This window comes from Salmo salar, chromosome 12 (genome assembly GCF_965601325.2).
Source record: "Salmo salar chromosome 12, fSalSal1, whole genome shotgun sequence".
NCBI lineage: Eukaryota > Metazoa > Chordata > Actinopteri > Salmoniformes > Salmonidae > Salmo > Salmo salar.
Genome location: NC_138302.1, coordinates 36,206,865 through 36,229,021, shown reverse-complemented (window position 1 = coordinate 36,229,021; position 22,157 = coordinate 36,206,865). Strand labels below are relative to the sequence as shown.

Here is a 22,157-nt window from a genome sequence, read left to right as displayed (position 1 = left end):
ATAGCGTACTTGATTAACATAATTGTGCAATAATTGGAATAAGTAGTTTGTTGTTACTGTTGTTTAAATTGATCCAAGTGTTTACGATCCAATTCTCATTTCAGAAGCCTGTTATAGACTACAGTTGTGCCATTGCTTCCTTGTCCTCATTAGCAGTGTTATTATTATTCACAGGCCCACTTGCACATCATATTCCAATCAGTTAGAAAAATTAGGCCTCATCTTTTAAATCTAGTACAGTATGGCTATTCATGCCTGTGAAAGAGAGAGCTGCCTGTGAAAGAGAGAGCTGCGATAGTCTTACAACCAAACATCTTCATGGGCAAGTCCGTAGGTGTGGCATTCATATTCATTGGTCGAGTTTTTTCCACATATTTAAACATTACTGCATACATAGGTCTACGTTTAGAAACGAGATGAGGACATAGGCCTAGGTCGAAAAGCATTAAACTCATCGCTTAAAAATTGTATTGATGGATAGGCTACAATTTCATATAAATGTCACAATACATGGTTGGCATACATACATTAAAAGAAATAGACAGAGTACCCGGATGTACTGTATAGTCGCACCTCCCCCTATTCGCCTTTCAACCTCGCTCGCTCTCTACACCAACACAACCTCCTCTGCGGTTCTACCGTAGCTACTGCAGTGAATCCGTCATCCGTAAAGAGAAAAGGCGAGAGCAAGTCAAGCTGGTCTATATTTATTACGACTAGAAAGATTTCCCTGAAACAGTCTTAATTGATTGTGCAACGTCGTCCTTTCAAATTGTTTCCCTTGCTCACCAGGTGAAGAAACCCGACCGACAGAATGGTAAGGAAAACTATAGCTTGCTATTCTAGTGTTGAACCAAATGTCTACAAAATCTTACACCATACGCATGCATAGCTCTCAAGCCTATCCTACATCTCGCTTGCACTACGTACTATTCTTCCGACCAAATGCGCTTGAAAGCGTTTGTCGCGTTACATTTTTTTGCACGCACAATTTCATGTTTACAGATATGACAATGTGGCCAACGTTGTGTTTTTGGTGATTTCTCGCATTCTGGTGTGTTCTGAAAAGCTATATTGAGATTTCTCAAATGTGTGACAAGTAGCTAACCCAACCACCTAGCCAGTTAGCTAAGCTATAGGCACATGAATAATGGCGCGAGCTCGTGGGGGAAACGTGAAACATCGTATCGTTTCCGAACCCGCGAACAGGCAACACTAACAATATCTATAGGCTGTCACGCCTTCCATTTGCGCATACATTAGATGCGCTTGTCACTTTGTATCGGTAATATTCCGCTTTATAACGCAGGTCCAACTAGGCTGGACGAGCACTAGTTACAACATAGCCACAGCAAATGGGCACTTTTCCTGGTTGTCACTTAAGAGAGCTGCACCGTATGTTAAGGTGGTCCCCAATCAATACAGCTAGCTAACTACTCGTGGAAATGTTTTTTTTTTTTTTTTTTTTTTTAAGAACAGGACTGTTATAGTTAGTAAGTCACATTATAAATGTTAAACTACATTTCCAGGAAGAAGCAATTGCTTCCCAAAGATCCACCTTAACTTACATTTTCTATATATTACCTCTCGTTACATTATTTTAATTGTATTTTTACCAGTCCTAGTACAGGGATCTGAAGAAATGGCTTTAAAATGACATGTATTGCAGAAGACCAGATACAGTTTCAATACTACCTCAGTCATATCAATTTGCATCAGAGTTCCAATAAAAAAGATTGATATCTTGTAGTTCACTGACCTATTACCATTTCCTGTTCCTCCCAATTTCCAACAGTCATAGGCCTACATTAATTTGCACTTGCATAGCCCATGTATGCGGGGTTTGTAGGCCACTTAATTATTAAGCATGCATACCGGCCTTTCTGAAGCACCTGTGTTTAGCTCAGACCAAGTGTGCATAGTGGTTTCAGGAAAAACACAAATGCATCAACCACAAATACCCTATAGGATCTGAATAATTGCTTCTAACAAATATAAACGCAACATGTAAAGTGTTGGTCCCGTGTTTCATGAGCTGAAATAAAATAACCCCCAAATTTATCAAAAAGCTTATTTCTCTCAAATGTTGTGCGCAAATGTGTTTACATCCCTGTTAGTGAGCATTTATTCTTTGCGAAGATAATCCATCCACCTGACAGGTGTGGCATATCATGAAGCTGATTAAACAGCACAATCTTTACACAGGTGCACCTTGTGCTGGGGACAGTAATAATGTTCAGTTTTGTGTCACAGCACGATGCGGCAGATGTCTTAAGTTTTGAGGGAACGTGCAATTGGCATGCTGACTGTGGGAATGGCCACCAGAGCTGTTGCCAGATCATTCTATGTTAATTTCTCTACTATAAGCCACCTCCAACGTCGTTTTAGAGAATTTGAAAGTACGTCCAACTGACCTCACAACCACCGACCATCTGTAACCACGGCAGCCCAGGACCTCCACGTCCGGATTCTTCACCTGCGGGATCGTCTGAGACCAGCCACTGGACAGTTAATGAAACTGTGGGTCTGCACAACCGAAGAATCTCTGCACAAACTGTCAGAAACCGTCTCAGGGAAGCTCATCTGCGTGCTCATTGTCCTCACCAGGGTCTTGACCTGACTGCAGTTCGGCGTCGTAACCAACTTCAGTGGGCAAATGCTCAACTTCAAATGGCACTGGCACGCTGGAGAAGTGTACTCTTCACGGATGAATCCCGGTTTCAACTGTACCAGGCAAATGGCAAACAGCGTGTATAGTGTTGTGTGGGTGAGCAGTTTGCTGATGTCAACGTTGTGAACAGAGTGCCCTATGTCGGCGGTGGGGTTACGGTATGGGCAGGCATAAGCTACGGACTACAAACACAATTGCATTTTATCGATTGCAATTTGAATGCACAGAGATAACGTGACGAGATCCTGAGGCCCATTGTCGTGCCATACATCCGCCGCCATCACCTCATGTTTCAGCATGATAATGCACGGCCCCATGTCGCAAGGATCTGTACACAATTCCTGGAAGCTGAAAAATGTCCCAGTTTTTTTCCATGGCCTGCATACTCACCAGACATGTCACCCATTCAGCATGTTTGGAATGCTCTGGATTGACATGTACGACAGTGTTCTAGTTCTCTCCAATATCCAGCAACTTCGCACAGCCATTGAAAAGGAGTGGGACAACATTCCACAGGCCACAATCAACAGCCTGATCAACTCCATGCGAAGTAGATGTGTCACGCACCATGAGACAAATGACATTCAAACCAGATACTGACTGGTTTTCTGATCCACACCACTACTTTTATTTTTTAAGGTATCTGTTACCAACAGATGCATATCTGTATTCCCAGTTATGTGAAATCCATAGATTAGTAACTAATGCATTTATTTCAATTGACTGATTTCGTTATTATGAACTGTCACTCAGTAAAATCTTTGAAATTGTTGCATGTTGCGTTTTTTATATTTTTGTTACGTGTACTCCTATAGGCTGTCGCTGTAGGCAGCCAGGACTCGGGATGATGCTGATTTGGTTTTAATGGATTCTATTGGTAGATGGATTGTACACTCAAGCTGTCTCTTTGAAACCACATTCCAATTGTAAGCAGGATCTCAGTGAAAAGTGCTGAAGTCAAGTGTATTAGGCTATCGCTGCAATATATCACATTTTCATAAAATGTATGAAGTTCTTAGCGCTTGACAGATAATGCTGTCATGTTGCTCATAAGCAAAATGTGTAGCCTACTACCAACCTTGGCATATACTGTAACAGTTTGTCAATACAATGCGTACCAGGAGACTGGGTTGCCTTTTCTTAATCCTTAATACAGATGTTTAAGATAAAACAAAGGGGATGGTTTTGGAAGAAAATACTCCTCACTTTCCAAACCCAGTTGTAGTAATGTGAGTAACTGGTAACAATGTTAAATAGGCCTAGACAACATTTTTTTTTAGAATGATTCTTGACAAATGAGTTGCCTGAAGGAAAGTAACAAGATCATTGTTCTTTTTATGTTTGTGGTACAAATTACACAGCTGAGTTAGGCCTAAATCCAACCCATCTGCCCTCCCACCATTTTGCAATGTTATAACTACAAAACTAGCTTTACTTCTACAACTTTACAACTCCCACCACACAGACATGACCTTACACCAAGTAAATGGTGTAATCCTAAACCCCCTCAATCCACTTTAATTTAATGCTCTGTGTGACTTGAAGTCAGAGGCACAGTACTATTGCAGCATCAACACTACTGTGCCAGTGATTTGAAAACACTGAGTATGGGCTTCTTGGAGTTGAGGTTAGACTATATAAAATTTAAAGTGTGAAATTACATTTTGCTATTCGCCAAACCAAAAGTAACGTACACCAGTCGTAGTGACTAGTCACACGCACTGGACGTTCGAGCCTAATTCTAAAATCCTGTTCTTGAAACAAATTGAATGATGCTTTTCTTGACATTTCCTTTTATGACTTCAAATGATGGGATATGGCGCCTATATGCATGCCATATTTTTTGTTGGTATTGTATCCCAAGCTTAGCTAGATGGAAAGACTCATGGTCATGTCTTTCTGGTTGTCAATGATCAGTCTTGGGTTATGACGGGCTTTGTGGTCGGCAGCAAGTCGAAACAGGTCTCCTACTTTTTGCTGTTTTTGTATTCATCACAGAGAAAATTAATTTCAGCTTGAAATCCTGATTCAGATATGCCAAAGAGTCGTCAATATCAGCACATTCTGGTTGATGTGTGAATTTACACAATGTAGCCTCGCTAGCCAGTATAACATTTGGCAGACACTTCTTTCCAAAGCAACTTACTGTACATACAGTGCATATATTTTTAGTATACAGTGCATTTGGAAAGTATTCAGACTCCTTGGCTTTTTTCACATTTTGTTACATTACAGCCTTATTCTAAAATTGATTAAATTGTTAGTTTTTTCCTCATCAATCTACACACAATACCCCATAATGACAAAGCAAAAACAGGTTTGTAGAAATGTTTGCAAATGTATTAAAAATAAACTGATATCACATTTACATAAGTATTCAGACCCTTTCCTTAGTACTTTGTTGAAGCACCTTTGGCAGCGATTACAGCCTTGTCTTCTTAGGTATGACGCTACAAGCTTGGTACACCTGTATTTGGGGAGTTTCTCCCATTCTTCTCTGCACATCCTCTCAAGCTCTGTCAGGTTCGATGGGTAGCGTCGCTGCACAGCTATTTTCAGGTCTCTCCAGAGATGTTTGATTGGGTTCAAGTCCGGGATCTAGCCGGGCCACTCATGTACATTCAGAGACTTGTCCCGAAGCCACTTCTGCATGGTCTTGGCTGTGTGCTTAGGGTTGATGTCCTGTTGGAAGGTGAACCTTCGCCCAAGTCTGAGAATCTGCTCCAGAGCGCTCAGGACTTCATCAAGGATCTCTCTGTACATTGCACCATTTATCTTTCCCTTGGTCCTGACTAGTCTCCCAGTCCCTTCTACTGAAAAACATCCCTACAGCATGATGCTGCCATCACCACGCTTCACCATAGGGATCGTGGCAGGTTTCCTACAGACGTGACGCTTGGCATTCAGGCCAAATAGTTCAATCATCAGACCAGAGAATCATGTTTCTCATGGTCTGCGAGTCCTTTAGGTGCTTTTGGCAAACTCCAAGCGTGCTGTCGTGTGCCTTTTACTGAGTAGTCTGGTCACTCTACCATAAAGGCCTGATTGGTGGAGTGCTGCAGAGATGGTTGTCCTTCTGGAAGGTTCTCCAATCTCCACAGAGGAACTCTAGAGCTCTGTCAGATTGACCATCGGGTTCTTGGTCACCTCCCTGGCCAACTCCCTTCTCTCCCGATTGCTCAGTTTTCCGAGCGGCCAGCTCTGGGAATAGTCTTGGTTGTTCCAAACTTCTTCCATTTAAGAATGATTGAGGCCACTGTGTTTTTGGACCTTCAATGCTGCGGACATGTTTTGGTACCCTTCCCCAGATCAGTGCCTCGACACAATCCTGTCTCTGAGCTCTACGGACAATTCCTTCAACCTTATGGCTTGGTTTTCGCTCTGACATGCACTGTCAATTGTGGGACCTTATATACATAGACGTGCGTGTGGACATGATTTGGATAGAAACAATCAATTGAATTTACCATAAGTGGACTCCAAGTTGTAGAAACATCTAAAGGATGATCAATGGAAAGATAGCAAACGGTCTGAATACTTATTTAAATAAGGTACATTTGCAAATATGTCTAAACCTGTTTTTGCTTTGTCATTATGGAGTATTGTGTGTAGATTGAGGATGTATTTAATACATTTTAGAATAGAGCTGTAACATAACAAAATGTGGAAAAGGTCAAGGGGTCTGAATACTTCCCCAATGCACTGTATATGTGACCCGAGCAGGAACTGAACCCATGACCCTTGCATTGCTAATGCTTTTTACCAACTGAGCCACAGAAGTGCTCTATGATATTCAGGAGATGATGCGCTAAAATGTTTTAACTTGGATTAAATGGATAGTTATTTCGAGGCATTTAGGATAGTCCATGCCCCCTTTTGGCTAGACATTCAGTCAAGGCCCAAGTCTTTATCTAATGAGGAAGTCACAGCCTTCCTCTCAGCCTTTTTCAATTCCTTTATGTCCCACAGAGATGCGGTAAGGCAAAGGCAATAGATTGCCCTAATTTCCAGCTCTGGCAGAATCCAGTTCATTCTGTTGTTCTCATGCATAATGGAGAATGCCACTTCTTAGGGATAAACAGAATTCCTAGAGTGGGATGGACCGAGAACGGGTTTCAACTCTACCTGCTGTTTTAGGGGCAGGTGGCAGGATATTGTACAAGTCTGTTCATTTTGTTTCCCTATTAACGTACCAAGCTCACATCAACATATTAGCACGTCATCACTTTCATGTGTCAATGTTGAGATGGTAGTATACAATCGGGTCTTTACCTGAGATTGTCACCACTCAACAACCAGTGGCCCCCCCACAACTACCTAGATCGTCACTAAATCTGATTAGGAAGCGAAGACAATGGGGAACGCTAAGTTGGTCTGTCCAGGGAGACTTGTTGCAATGGTAAATGGCAATATTTCAGACCCTTGGTGCAAATGCCATCTTATTATAGCAACATAATTCCTATATTTGAAGAAAATACAGATTTTAATGGTGAATGTTATGTTATGGTTTCCTGTCTTCATTTAAAAATAGACATTAAAATGGTAATGTCATTCTCACAATTTGTCCTCTTTCTTTCTAGGGAAATGAAGCAAGTTATCCCTTGGAGATGTGTACACACTGTAAGTATTTGAGATTATTGCTGGCAATGATATCAGCTGTGGGCTGCCCTGTATGTAATATTCAGAAATGACTGGAGTTTAATCTTAATTTCTGCATGTAAATACATAAAAATGAATGCATGTAAATGCATTGACCAAGAACAATTTTGATGTCAAAAAGTTTAGGCTATGGGATTGCATTGTCTGGTCAACTCAAAGGCCAGAATCTACCATAGGCGTTGCAGTTCACATAAGTCTGGGACACTGGTCTGGCTGGGGGAATCAATATGACAGCCAACGTTGAGCAGACCAATATATACATCACCACACGCTATACTGCATTCTTCAGGCCTCAGCCCTTCAGTGTGACCCAGTCTCAGATGCTGCTGGGAAGCGTGAGCACTTTGCTGCCATGGCTAAAAATGCCTCTTCCCCCCCCCCCCCCCCCCCCCCCCACATAAAGGTCAGTTTCAGGGCTGGTGGGAGAGCCTTATTTATTTTTAGTCTGAGTAATATTCCATTTTTAATTGGTTTGTCGCTCTGCTGTGCCATCCCTCCGCCCTCATCAATCCCCCCCACCCCTCAAGAGACAAGGGGGCTAATTAGAGTTTCAGGACTGAACTTTCAGGGTCTTTTTCAGGAACTCCCTCCTGTGGAGGATTGTGGCGTGCAGAGCCGGAGCTCGGACATCAATGTTGGCCGGTGTCGAGTGTGTTCTGGGGGGGGGGCCCACCTCTGCACATCCCTAACGAGCTGTTACGCTAGGTGTCACGGGGTGGCCGTCGGACCGTGATTTACGATGGCACTTTTTACTTCACTTGCCTTGAAACCCAAAACAATCTCCCTCTCTCTGTTTCTCCCTGCCCAGTCTTTTACAGAATGTGTTTGACTGGAAAAGCAAATGCCAAATGCTCAGTTTTCAGTCCTTTTGAGAGAGACCTGACTATAACGTAGAGTGCAAGTAGACAGTTAAACTTCATAAAGTTTACTTCATAAAGACATAAAGACTTGACACTTTAATGTTGGCCTCAGTTTACATTTTCCCAAACAGCTTGGGCTTATGGACCAGCTGACACAACCTCCATCATCAAAACACACCTGTGTTTACAGAGTCACGTCTGGGTTGCACACCTGCAGGACAATCAAAAACAAGAGACTTCGACAGGTGTCTCAAACCTCAGCCAGCCGATGGACTTCCCCACAGTGGGGTATTTTGGGGAGTCTTTTCCTCCCTCCCTCCTGGGAGCAGGGCGTGGGGCAGCTGTTCACCGTGTCAAGAAGGCGCACAGCCTTAAATCAGCTGTGCGCTCCGAACTGGCAGGGTCTGAATACTGGTAGCTCACCCAGATCCCTAGTCAGGGCGTTCGTTAGTGGACCCCTAGAATGCTGGTCAGTTCAGTCTTTTATCCCGAATGGTGAAGGTTGGATATGGGGAAGCTGATTCTATCAGAGGGGCAACTTCTACTCGGAGGGTTAGGTGACTCCCTGTGCAAGGCTGAAGCTGTGGCTTAGCAGACAAAACTCTACTGGCCCTGCACAACATGGTGACTCCCTGCTTAACACCTTCAATTGAGTTGCAGACTTCTGTTTTTCTGTAGTAGTACCCACTGTTCAACAACTGACCTGCTCAGGTCATTTAGCACCTCAATTAGCCCTTTTGAAGTAAATTGTATTGTATCAAAACGATTTGAGATGCATCGAGAGTAAAAAGACTCGTCAGTGTTTATTCACGTCCCCTCCCTGAGAGCTTTGGTCGTAAGGAGCACCAGTCAAGCATCGTGGTGCAGCATGGGTACACACACACACACACAAATATGCATGTATATACACAGACGGCCACCGTGTTCTTTGGAGCAATTCATGATCTGTTCTTCATCAAACTATAAGAGTGTCTGCATCTATATAGTAGACAGGTTGTATTTACTTGTTTTTTGTACACATATTCACACAGGCACATTCCAATCACAAAAACATGTATATAAAACGAGATAATAAACCATCTAAATTGAGCTACAAACTGGCACATCAAGACAAACTAACTTCCCATATATTGTAGAGCAGTGATTCTCATACTTTTCATAGTCCCGTACCCCTTCAAACATTCAACCTCCCGCTGCGTACCCCCTCTAGCACCAGGGTCAGCACACTCTCAAATGTTGTTTTTTGCCGTCATTGTAAGCCTGCCACACACACACACTATACAATACATTTATTAAACATAAGAATGAGTGTGAGTTTTTGTCACAACCCGTCTCGTGGGAAGTGACACAGAGCTCTTATAGGACCAGGGCATAAATAATAATAATCAATTATTTATTTTGCCATCTTACATAAAACCTTTTTTGTTCATCAAAAATTGTGAATAACTCACCACAGGTTAATGAGAAGGGTGTGCTTGAAAGGATGCACATAACTCTGCAATGTTGGGTTGTATTGGAGAGTCTGTCTTAACCTGTTGAGGACAGACGTTCCGCTAGCCTCACCAATATCCAATGGTAGAGCATGGCGCGAAATACAAAAAACCTTAAAAATGCTATAACTTCAATTTCTCAAACATATGACTATTTTACACCATTTGAAAGATAAGACTCTCGTTAATCCAACCACATTGTCCGATTTCAAAAAGGCTTTACAGCGAAAGCAAAACATTAGATTATGTCAGGAGAGTACCCAGCCAAAAATAATCACACAGCCATTTTCAAAGCAAGCATATATGCCACAAAAACCCCAACCACAGCTAAATGCAGCACTAACCTTTGATCTTCATCAGATGACACTCCTACGGGGGACCAGTACGGAAAAAAATGTATGAAATGTATGCATTCACTACTATAAGTCGCTCTGGATAAGAGCATCTGCTAAATGACTCAAATGTAAAAGAGAAGAGCTCCAACTTCTTAATCATAGCCTCAATTTTTGTCCCGCACATTGAATATAGTTGCGGAGAGTCCCTGTAATCCTAGATTCAGATCTTTCAGGTGAGATAAAACATCACCCAGATAGGCCAGTCGTGTGAGAAACTCGTCATCATGCAAGCGGTCAGACAAGTGAAAATGATGGTCAGTAAAAACTTTAAGCTCGTCTCTCAATTGAAAAAAGTGTCAATACTTTGCCCCTTGATAACCAGTGCACTTCTGTATGTTGTAAAAGCGTTACTTGGTCGCTGCCCACATCATTGCATAATGCAGAAGATACATGAGAGTTCAGGGGCCTTGCTTTAACAAAGTTAACCATTTTCACTGTAGTGTCCAAAACGTCTTTCAAGCTGTCAGGCATTCCCTTGGAAGCAAGAGCCTCTCTGTGGATGCTGCAGTCTACCCAAGTGGCATCGGGAGCAACTGCTTGCACGCTCGTTACCACTCCACTATGTCTCCCTGTCATGGCTTTTGCGCCATCAGTAGAGATACCAACACATCTTGGCCACAAAAGTCCATTTGATGTCACAAAGCTGTCCAGTACTTTAAAAATATTGTGTCATGTTGTCCTGGTTTTCAATGGTTTGCAGAAGAGGATGTCTTCCTTAATTGACCCCCCATAAACATAAGGGACATATACCAGGAGCTGTGCCAGGACCGCCACGCCTGTTGACTCATCCAGCTGTAACGTATATAATTCACTGGCTTGTATGCGAAGCAGTAATTGTTACAAAACATCTCCTGCTATGTCACTGATGTGTCGTGAAACAGTGTTGTTTGATGAAGGCATTGTCTATAGTTTTTTTTGGCCTTTTCCCCCAACATTGTCCCAGCCATATCTGCGGCAGCAGGAAGAATTAAGTCCTCCACAGTATGGGGCTTGCCTGTCCTAGCCACTCAGTAGCTCACCATATAAGACGCTTTTAGCCCTTTCTTATTAATGGTATCTTTTATACATGTTTTACTACTCGAAAGTCGTCTTAATTCTCGTTCAAAAAAACTCCTGTGGCTTATTTTTCGAACTGGCATGTTTCGTTTCGAAATATCTACGCAAGAGTGAAGGTTTCATCGAGTTGTAAGATAGCCACGGTGTGTGATATGTGCAAAAGTACTGAGGAAAGGCACTACTTCCAATATAAGTGAACCCCAAATCAATGTAGTTCTCATCATATTTGCGCCTCTTTGATGGTCCAACATCCCTGTCCGTTGTTGGGTGCTTTCCCGGGTAAGGGGGCGTTAGCTCTTCGGCTGCATCAGATTCACAACTGTCAGTGTCCATGCTAGCTGGGCTAACAACAAATGTAGAATTACTGATGCTAGCATTGGATGTGCTCGTGGAAGCGGATCAACTTGTGTCGTCGACAGGTGCAGGTGTAGTACTGCTGGTAGTAGCAGTACTACCTGTAGAGCTGGCATGTGTCTCTATGGACGCGGCCCTTATTTAACCATCAATAACTATCAATTTTCGAGCAAACGGAATGAGCAGCAGCTATGTTTGGCTACATACTGACCGTTAGTGGAATTCCCGCGAGAGAGTAACGGTTAATGTGATTGGATGTTAATTATTTGACTAGGCCACCTGTATTTGACACTGCGTTGTTATTTCGCTGAACACTAGATGGTTTTAAATGTATTTTTGGCAGTGAAACGAGGCTACTCTGGCGAGAGAGAAAATCGCACCCAAATGTTTAGCCCCGTTGGAAAATCTAAATGGACTATTTGAAAATGTGATTCAAATTTTAATTTGGCGTACTCCCGACGGCATTGCACATACCTCAGTTTGGGAATAGCCGTTGTAGAGAGAGAGAGAGCTGAGAGTATTTATCCGGCTGTTTGGGAGAGCTGCAGTGCTTTGATGCGCCCCAGTGGGTGCTGCTTTTTCAGTAAGATCAGCGGCGTGACTGGCCCACATGTGGGAGGGGTTGTGTTTCTGCGGCAGTGAATTAAGAGAGATGGCAGCCCATTTGAGATGGCACTGATCGTAGGCCCTTCGCGTAAATGGCAACGTAGTCACCGGTACTGGCTCATTATCTGCCTCTTTTCAGATGCGTGTCTGGTTCATAGGTGTGATGTTGACTAGCTCGTTGGCTAGCTTGCGTAGCCGTTATATCTCTCTAAGGGGGGGACATTATTTGTTTACAGGTCTCTAGAGCAAGCCAGTGTCTAGAATTACTATAACATTACTATTTAGACTTATGGGGCCAAATCTTGACACCTGCCTGAATGCTAGTAACACTAACATAACAAATTATTGATAAACCCATTTGTGGAGGTAACCCTGTTCCTAAAATATCATAACCGGGGCTTGATTCATGAGGACTCGAAGACCGTCTCCGAACTCTCAAGCGCACACTTGACTGCACTGGCTTCCGCATGAGCTTACTTGCTGTTGTGTATGTGTGGTCATTGGTTGTGAGGGAGATGAGGCCCAGTGAGCCGAATTATGAGACCTATGTGAATGCAGCACACCGTCTCCTTCTGCAGCTCAGTTTGTGTTGAAAGCCTCTCCAGCTGGCTGGCTGACTGCAGCCCTCAAAATACCCTCCCCCCTTCTTTATGTTAGCTAGCTGGGTTTCCTTGTTGCTAGGGGTTTCCCGAGGGGAGGGCAGCACCAGCCGTTTAGCTGTGTGTGGAGTGAGGGGTGTTTCTCTCTCTCTGCTATAAATACTTTTCCCCTCTATCTATTTGAGCTACACTCGTGGATTGTATACACGGACAGAATGGTACCCAGCGCTGTCTGGTATATGCTGTTGTGCCGGTGTAATTGAATTAATGCAGTGCTGTTGGGGCCTGTACTTCTGTGTACCCACTAAAGAGGTTGTGTCAGGGGAGGAGCTATTGCGGTATTTTGAATCTTTACTCAGTTCGTCTAGCAACTTGTATACAAGAGTTAGTCCATCATTAACGCTGAAATTATTAAGTTATAAGTTAAATCAGTGTAACTAAAATGGGCTGGCTATATCCAAATTATTTTCAATGGCATCCTTCTTTGTCTGCATGTTGGACTACTACAGAAGGGATTTTGGGGGCTGGAAAAGAGTGCATAAGGATCACTTTCTGGCTTATATTGATTTGTCTTCCATACATTTTCCATATAGTGAATAAGGTTCTTGGTGTAGAGATATGAAATTACCAATGCTTAAGCACCTGTTGCCTGGTAGTCTCGCGTAGCCATCCAAAATGTTCTATTAGCCAAAACGCCTAGAATGGGCCGCTTAATGAAGCGGCTACATTTTGATTGGATGTTAGATTTCAAGAACCCTACCCCCATATGCCTGTAGAAAGGTGCTGCATGTTTATGTTTTCCAATTTGGTAGGACATATTTTTCAGAGAGTTGTTCCGTATGCTAGTTTGCAACATTGCATAAAATGGAAGAAACCCTAGAGTAAAAACTGAATGATGTTTTTCCAGAAGTGTGCTCCATACACACAATCGAGTCGATGATGGCATTACAACTTCTCTGCTTGAACACTCTACAAAACAAAAAAAGGAGAATTTATAAGTGGTCACCTTTTTTGGAGCACGGCCCAAGCAAGGCATTTGATTGGTTTGACACGTGAGACATCACTGTGTTTCCAATTCTTTAGCTACTTTCTACCATTTGACTTCATCAGGCTTTCCGTCTAGGGAAGCCTAGTTCTCCACGAGGCTATTTGCCCGAAAACAAGTGTTGTATAAATTGGACAGGTTATAGAGTTTGTAAAAGAAAAATGCTTTTGTATCCATCTAGCTGGAAGCAAGCATGAATATTAACCAAGAACCAAGCAAAATTGACAATACTTTTAAAATAGATGTTCTACTTCTCTTTAGCCGGAGTTGAATTGAAGCATTTTGTTTGATTTAGTTTCTATCTGTATCATTTTAGAATTAATGCTGACCTTGTAATCAGAGTTTGGAACTGAAGCACTCCCTTGCACTGAGGAATCTGGGGAATTTCCTATGTCTTTATTGAGCAATGCCCTGCCCACATCGTAAGGTGCTGCTAACATTGTTGTCTACACCCTACAACAGGAATTCGGGATGACTGGGAAATATCTAATGGCCGCAAACTAAGCTGTCCATGTCATAAAAGCCAGTTCATTCATATAGGCCGGCCACTTAGCCATGCTAAGCCCAAGGGAATGCTCACATATAGATGTAAAAGGGCATCAGTTTTCAGTGTAGTGCTGTATTGGCAGCGCACACACAGCCACCATAGTATTATTGGAGTTCTGGTGACACCCCACTCACTTGTTGTGGTACATCTAGTGGTGGGTCTCGGTTATGGCAGCAGTTGGTTCCTACTTGTTAAGCCTGTCATCGTGGTTCAACGCTGCTGACTAAGACACAACTGGCATGCTGAGGTGCCTAGAGGAGCGGCTCAGCAAACCCAACCCATATCGGGTCAGAGAGAAACTTGGGATTGTCAGTCACTGTCAAATAAAGCTGATGCAAAAGACTGAGTCTGTAGATATGAATTGTGCCACTAAGACTGATAGAAATAGCTTGTTTATTTACAATGAGACTCAGCAGGGGATTTAATACTAGTGCGAGGTTGATCATGTTAACAAACTACTGGAATATTTATCATATACACTACCGTTCAAAAGTTTGGGGTCACTTAGAAATGTCCTTGTTTTCCATGAAAACATACATTAAATGAGTTGCAAAATGAATAGGAAATATAACCAAGATGTTGACAAAGTTATAAATAATGATTTTTAATTGAAATAATAATTGTGTCCTTCAAACTTTGCTTTCGTCAAAGAATCTTCCATTTGCATCAATTACAGCCTTGCAGACTTTTGGCATTTTAGTCAATTTGTTGAGGTAATCTGAAGAGATTTCACCCCATGCTTCCTGAAGCACCTCCCACAAGTTGGATTGGCTTGATGGGCACATCTTACGTACCATACGGTCAAGCTGCTCCCACAACAGCTCAATAGGGTTGAGATCCGGTGACTGACCACTCCATTATAGACAGAATACCAGCAGACTGCTTCTTCCCTAAATAGTTATTGCATAGTTTGGAGCTGTGCTTTGGGTCATTGTCCTGTTGTAGGAGGAAATTGGCTCCAATTAAGCGCTGTCCAGAGTGTTTGGCATAGCGTTGCAAAATGGAGTGATGGTCTTTCTACTTCAAGATCCCTTTTACCCTGTGCAAATCTCCCACTTTACCACCACCAAAGCACCCCCAGACCATCATATTGACTCCACCATGCGTGACAGATGGCGTCAAGAACTCCAGCATTTTTTTCATTTTTTTCTGCATCTCACGAATGTTCTTCTTTGTGATCAGAACTCCTCAAATTTAGATTAGTCTGTCCATAACACTTTTTTCCAATCTTCCTCTGTCCAGTGTCTGTGTTCTTTTGCCGATCTTAATCTTTTTATTGGCCAGTCTGAGATATGGCTTTTTCTTTGCAACTCTGCCTAGAAGGCCAGCATCCCGGAGTCGCCTCTTCACTGTTGATGTTGAGACTGGTGATTTGCGGGTAATATTTAATGAAGCTGCCATTTGAGGACTTGTGAGGCGTCTGTTTCTCAAACTAGACACTGTAATGTACTTGTCCTCTTGCTCAGTTGTGCACCGGGGCCTCCCACTCCTCTTTCTATTCTGGTTAGAGCCAGTTTGCGCTGTTCTGTGAAGAGAGTAGTACACAGCATTGTACCAGATCTTCAGTTTCTTAGCAATTTTTCGCATGGACTAGCCTTCATTTCTCAGAACAAGAATAGACCTGATGAGTTTCAGAAGAAAGTTCTTTGTTTCTGGCCATTTTGAGCCTGTAATCGAACCCACAAATGCTGATGCTCCAGATACTCAACTAGTCTAAAGAAGGCCAGTTTTATTGCTTCTTTAATTAGCACAACAGTTTTCAGCTGTGCTAACATAATTGCAAAAGGGTTTTCTAATGATCAATTAGCCTTTTTAAAATGATAAACTTGGATTAGCTAACACAACGTGCCATTGGAACATAGGAGTGATGGTTGCTGATAATGGGCCTCTGTACACCTATGTAGATATTCCATTAAAAATCAACCGTTTTCAGCTACAATAGTGATTTACAACATTAACAATGTCTACACTGTATTTCTGATCAATTTGATGTTATTTTAATGGACAAAAAATGTGCTTTTCTTTCAAAAACAAGGACATTTCTAAGTGACCCCGAACTTTTGAACGGTAGTGTATGTCGAATTAAACGTAAAAAAAATGATATGGTGTTTAAACGCTAAACAGAGAACTGGATCAAGCATTGTACACCGGGGGAAAGGTTAATTCTGTGAAGTCCCGCCCTCATTACAGCTCACACTTAAGTCCACGTTACGATTAATGGATATCAGTCCAGTGATTAGTGTGTAAAGGAGGTGTCACATGACACAATGAAAGAGCTTAGAGTGGGGAACCGAGAGGTGTGCTGCTTCTGTAGCTCAAGGTTGGCCACCGGTATCAAACTACACAAGGTGGGCGGTAGCTTGGGACGGCTATGCTATGGCCAGCGCTCGCAAGAAATCGGGTAAGAATCAATCGGGGACAGGTGAATCGATTCTAAAGGCAGCAAAGGACCATAACAGCAGATGTAAGTGGCCGGGCAGGCCCGACCCGTTGTTTTCTTTTCCCCATGTGCTGAAAGTTTGCTTCCGAAACCCAGTGGTGGTGGTAGCTACTCTAGAAAATGGAGTCTGCTGTGGAAGTTTTGTTCCCCTATATGTGAATAGGACTGTTTTAATTCCGCCCTTCTTGCTCTCTCCTTTTCTATTTCAGTTGATGCTGATGAGATTAAGAGGCTAGGAAAGAGATTTAAGAAACTCGACCTAGATAACTCTGGCTCCTTGAGCGTGGAAGAGTTTATGTCCTTACCGGAACTCCAACAGAATCCCCTTGTACAGCGAGTAATCGATATATTTGACACAGATGGCAATGGGGAAGTCGACTTCAAAGGTAAGACTGATATGGGGTTATTCACCTTTTTAAATTATAACTTCAAAAGAGCTTTTGTTGTCTAGTTTAGTCTGGTGTCTTTGTGTAGGCTATCCTTGTGGATAACGATAGGTGCTGTTTCACCTTGAAATTAAATCATCAACCAAATGCTTAAATGTATGTTTTTTTTCTCGAGTAAGTGTTAGCCTGCAATATGACTTTATGCTGACCTACTTAAATCAGAAAATGCCTTAAAAGTTGTGAAAGGGTTTGTCGTGCCGTTGGGCATTTTCCTCGAAAGCACCCTCTAGCTCTTATACAACTGAGTGAATGGAATAACGACCCAATGTGTATTCATGTCCTTGTTACGGTCATTTTAATTGTTGGTTGACTCAAAATGGCTTCACATTGTTTTACAGAATTCATTGAGGGTGTCTCCCAGTTCAGTGTCAAAGGTGATAAAGAGATGAAATTGCGCTGTAAGTATAATGCCAACTAATCTCAACTGCTTTCACTGAAGTTTCCTCCATTTTTAAAATGATTACCCACCTTTGTTGATACACCAATGCTGAGCTCATAAAGCAAATGTTTGTGATTTGATTGCCTGTATGAACATGTATCCACCTTCTCAGATGTTCAGAAGTTCTTCCTTCAAAAACCCTCAAGTGCATATTTTGAAAACCTTTTCAAATAGAGGTCTGACCCAATCTTCCGTCTTTCCCTTGTCATATAGTTGCCTTCAGGATCTATGACATGGACAAGGATGGCTACATATCCAATGGAGAACTCTTCCAGGTCCTCAAGATGATGGTGGGAAACAACTTAAAGGACACCCAGCTTCAGCAGATTGTTGATAAAACCATCATCAACGCAGACAAAGACGGCGATGGGAGAATATCCTTCGAGGAGTTTTGTGCGGTGAGTCGAAGAAACAAAGGTTTACTCTGTGGTAGGGTTGCCGATTTCCTGAAACGTTCCATAAAATGGTCACAAGTTTTTGAGAAATCCCATTTGGAGGATTTCTGGAACCAGTAGGGAATAATCAGGGAGGGAATCCTCCAACAAGGATTTCTGCAACAACAAAAAATACCAGAACTTTCTGAAATGTTGCAATCATATTCCCATGATCGCAGTACATCACTTCTGTTCAAATTCAAAGGTGTCTGTTGCATCTGTGACAGTTTCTTGCCCCTCTGTCTTCCATTAGGTGGTGGGAGGATTAGACATACACAAAAAGATGGTTGTGGACGTGTGACTGACCTCACGGGCCCCCTCAAAACACCTTTTCGCTTTCTTCTCCATTTCTGAGGATCTGCTCAAGGCGTCATCCAGCAACGCTCTCTGTGTATTTTTCAATGGAAGTATTTTTCTCTGTGAAGCCACCTTTTTTCCAACCCGAGCCTTCTGAAGCCAACCATTTGTAAGAGTTATTGAACATGATTTCTCTCAATAACCCGGTGTAGCACTTTAAAAGCCTGAAGGACAGCTTTTTATCGTTGAGTGAGTATTTCAGTTTGGTGGAGGAAGGTTAGTGTGTTTCTTTTTCTTTCGTTTTGAGGCAGTTGGGATTTTTTTCATATTTATTTTGGTCTTGGCTTTTTGGGGGGATGTGTGTAGTTAACTGAGATGTACTTGATTTCAACACAACACAAAATTAGAGCATGAAGTGCCAATCAGAACATATTATAAACCGATAGAAGATATATACCATTATATTCAATCAAAATTCGGTAGAATTGCTTATTTCAACGTGTACCTGGCACGATTCAAACAATCTGATTTACATTTTCAGGGCTAATGCTTTTCCCTCTACTTTCACTCAATATTTTGAACAGCTAAGTTTAAGATCATGTAAGACAGCTTTTTTAATAAGGGGGATTGTGCACAATACATGTTTATATTGTCAGGGACATCTATCATCTTGCTTTTGAAGATGCAGTGGAGTAGAGAAAATAATATTTACATTTATGCACATACAAGCTTACGGTTTACTTCAAGGACAAGTCTTTTTTGAGTCACTGGTTGGTTATGTGAATAATTTTCACCTTAGTCTCTAAATCCAACAAAAAGCACGTCTTCATTCTGGATGGTATGACATCACAGGCCGTTAGAATATTATGTGTTTTGTATTTATTGCTTTAACGTCAGCCATGTTTAAGTTACAGATATGGATTGGTCACAGACTATCATATAGAAGTAGAGATGAGTGCTTTTGGTTTAAATGTTTGTGATATGGTAAATGTTTAATTTACCAACTTTAACTACAGGCAGAGCTGAGGTAACTTCCAGTAAGTAGGCTATAGTTAGAACATTGAGGGATGTTAAGTTGGTTAGGCTTATGAGAGGCGTTGATTTCAACGTACACGTTTTGCCTTCTCGACAATGTAATTTGCTTATTTCATGAACGTCTTTAATTCGGTTTCTCAAACATTGTATGGACTCTTGCCGTGAGTTGAAGTAATAGTGCAAGGTCACAGGTATACTGTCCCTCTTCCTCCCTACCTTTGACCATTTTTTTTTTTTTTTTTTGAGTTTTGTTGAGAAGATGCAACCAACAAGGGCATTTTATTACAAAGCTACCGATGTTTTTTTTACACAGAGATAAGGGACAAGACGGAACAGGTTTTATTTGTATCTATACATTTTATGGAATTAAACGTATTTCAGTTTGAGGCTCTGCTTTTTTTGCTCAACTGAATGTACCAACGGGCGGGTGATGAAGTGCGTGATCCTGTGCCACACGCGCCTGCCAACCTCGCGCCGCTGTTTTCTTCGACGGCGTGCTGCACGACGATGGTTCTTATCAGATCCTAAAAGGCCCCGAAGTCTTGTGACGTGCTTGCATGACACGGAGGGTTCTCTTTCTCCCCCCGCCCCGCCCACCTTTTTTCTCTTTGTGCTTGTAGATCCATTTTTGATAAGCTCTGTTTACATATGAATCTTAATGTTAATATATTATAACATGAATGAAAATGACATATATGGATGTTGCCAAAAAAAATATTGGTAAATGTTGAATTAATATGGAAATGACTAAAAGTAACTCCACTACATGTAACTGTTATTCTAAACAACTATAATCTTTTGGATATCTCTGTCACTTCTATTCCAGCAAAGCTTCACTTATGCCCCAGAGTAGACTACCAGCTCTGTTTCAGGTGGAAACCATTCAATGGTATTTTTTTCCCCCTGTATTTTTTTGGGTATTTTAACAGATATTTGTTATACACACGGTAGTATTAGTGCTCCCTCATTAGTTTATTTTTTTAGGTTTGTGCTAAATATGTCCACTATTGGATGAAAGGGATCTGTGTGTGTGTGTGTGTGTGTGTGTGTGTGTTTTATTATGGGGTGGTATAGGGTGAAGGCAAAAACAGTTTCAGTCTTAGGTTTTACTTTTCTTCTTATCCATCTCTGCATGCTGCATCTGCTGTGGGAACCATTGAAACTTGCTACATGAAAAAGAGAAATAAAAGATTTGAAAGTTGTTACAGAGGCTGTGAATTGTGTGACAATACATGTACTGTGTGAATTTTGACCGTTGCAAGATGGGGCTTCAGTTAGAATGTATGCAGTTGTGATGGCACGCTGCAGAATAAGTGTGAATGCGCTTTAGTAGAATGCCAGCCGATTTGTCAAAAGACCAGCAGCAAAGGGATATTTGTCCTATGAAAGTAGGAGGGGAAATGTGTTTATTGATGATTAGTATCCCCACATGTACAGCACTGTTTTCATAATAGGACAACCTAATTCTATTGTACTGAAAAATGCACTCAACCAAGCAGGAGCAGAATGCACAGATGGTCATGGGTGTGTTATTGTTATACTCTAAACTGACCACTAGATGGCAGCATAAGAACTCAAAAGTTGCTATTGAGTGTGGGTGAATCTCAAAAATGGTTTCCTTGTGTCCTCTCTCCTTGTCTCCTCACAATGGTTCCTTCTCTCGGGCCTTGTTTTTAGGTGGTGAAAAGACGCGTCTTCAGAGTAGTGTTTTTTATTATTTACCGAACGGCTATCACGAGCTTGCCACGCACTTAATATCTTGACACTTTCTGAATAAGATCTTAATTAGACTTACTAATGAAAGATTAAAGCAGCGTCATCTTGAGTGCTGCATCTTCCATTCACATTGCCTTATGTTGCATGCAAGTACTGCACCCTACTGTTTGGTATAAAAGAAACTGGGAAAAGAGGCAAATGTCTCGGAAGCTGGGTTTGATTTCAAGCACAAGGCCACTGGAAAACCATCGATTTGTAATAAGATACCCTTTATTTTACACACAAAATACCCATGGATGCGTGGATCATATTTCACTAGAATCCCCTTCCCTCAGATAACATGTCACTGTTTCCTGGACAGTTCAGAATGTGGCCAGTTGTGCCTGTCACTGCCAATTAAAAGTCCCATTTGTATTCCTCAGCCGAGCCACACATGGACCTCCAAAAGACTGCCATTCTCATGGAACCTGCTCATCTGTTTGTGATTTGGACTTTAAAAATAAATCTGGAGATTCGCTTAAACAGCCCAACATGAAAGACCCAACTTCAAAAATGCCATTTTGGCCCCTCCAAATAATCTTGCCAAATGGCTGAACCCTACACAAATACAATTACAACCTATGTGTATTTTCAGACACTTTTTTTTTTTTTGTGGGGTGGGACAAATTTCCCTTGATTTCAACATGTCTTGAGGTTTTTTTGCGGGGGGGGGGGGGACAAGTGAAGTCGATTCCATTGCATGGTTCTTTTAGATGAAGGATACAAGGAAAATGTATCCATGAATAATGCATAGAAAGGTACCATAAATGCAGTTGACAGTTTGTTGGAACGTTTAAACATTTTGCATCTAAAAGCTTTCATTGAACATTCGACAAAGACCGTAGTAGTTAGTAAATCCCGGCAGTACTGATGGCCATGGATAGATAACCTGTGAAAGAAGCGCCAACTGTTGCGCCTTTATTCTCATGAAAGGAAACCGTACTCGATTTGAACCTCTGGTCGATCTTGAGGACCTTTTATACTGTTAGGAAAACCTCTGGGTGGCTTAGTAGCTCAGGTTACTGAAAA

The 22,157-nt window shown here is 41.9% G+C and overlaps 1 protein-coding gene across 1 annotated transcript; it reads left to right on the top strand.

The window, feature by feature from the left end:
* Positions 1-594: 594 nt before the first annotated feature.
* Positions 595-20,575, top strand: LOC100380679 (calcineurin subunit B type 1). The gene is made up of 6 exons (XM_014131301.3): positions 595-817; positions 7,252-7,291; positions 16,932-17,108; positions 17,507-17,566; positions 17,821-18,005; positions 18,295-20,575. The coding sequence occupies exons 1-6, from the start codon at positions 815-817 to the stop codon at positions 18,340-18,342; spliced, it is 513 nt and encodes a 170-aa protein (XP_013986776.1). The 5' UTR covers positions 595-814; the 3' UTR covers positions 18,343-20,575.
* Positions 20,576-22,157: the final 1,582 nt, after the last annotated feature.

What these genes read in the sequence shown, in the direction of transcription:
- LOC100380679 (XM_014131301.3), top strand. An exon ending in CTTGGAGATGTGTACACACT is followed by an intron (nt 7,292 to 16,931) that starts GTAAGTATTTGA and finishes TTTCTATTTCAG; the next exon opens with TTGATGCTGATGAGATTAAG. An exon ending in CCTTCGAGGAGTTTTGTGCG is followed by an intron (nt 18,006 to 18,294) that starts GTGAGTCGAAGA and finishes GTCTTCCATTAG; the next exon opens with GTGGTGGGAGGATTAGACAT.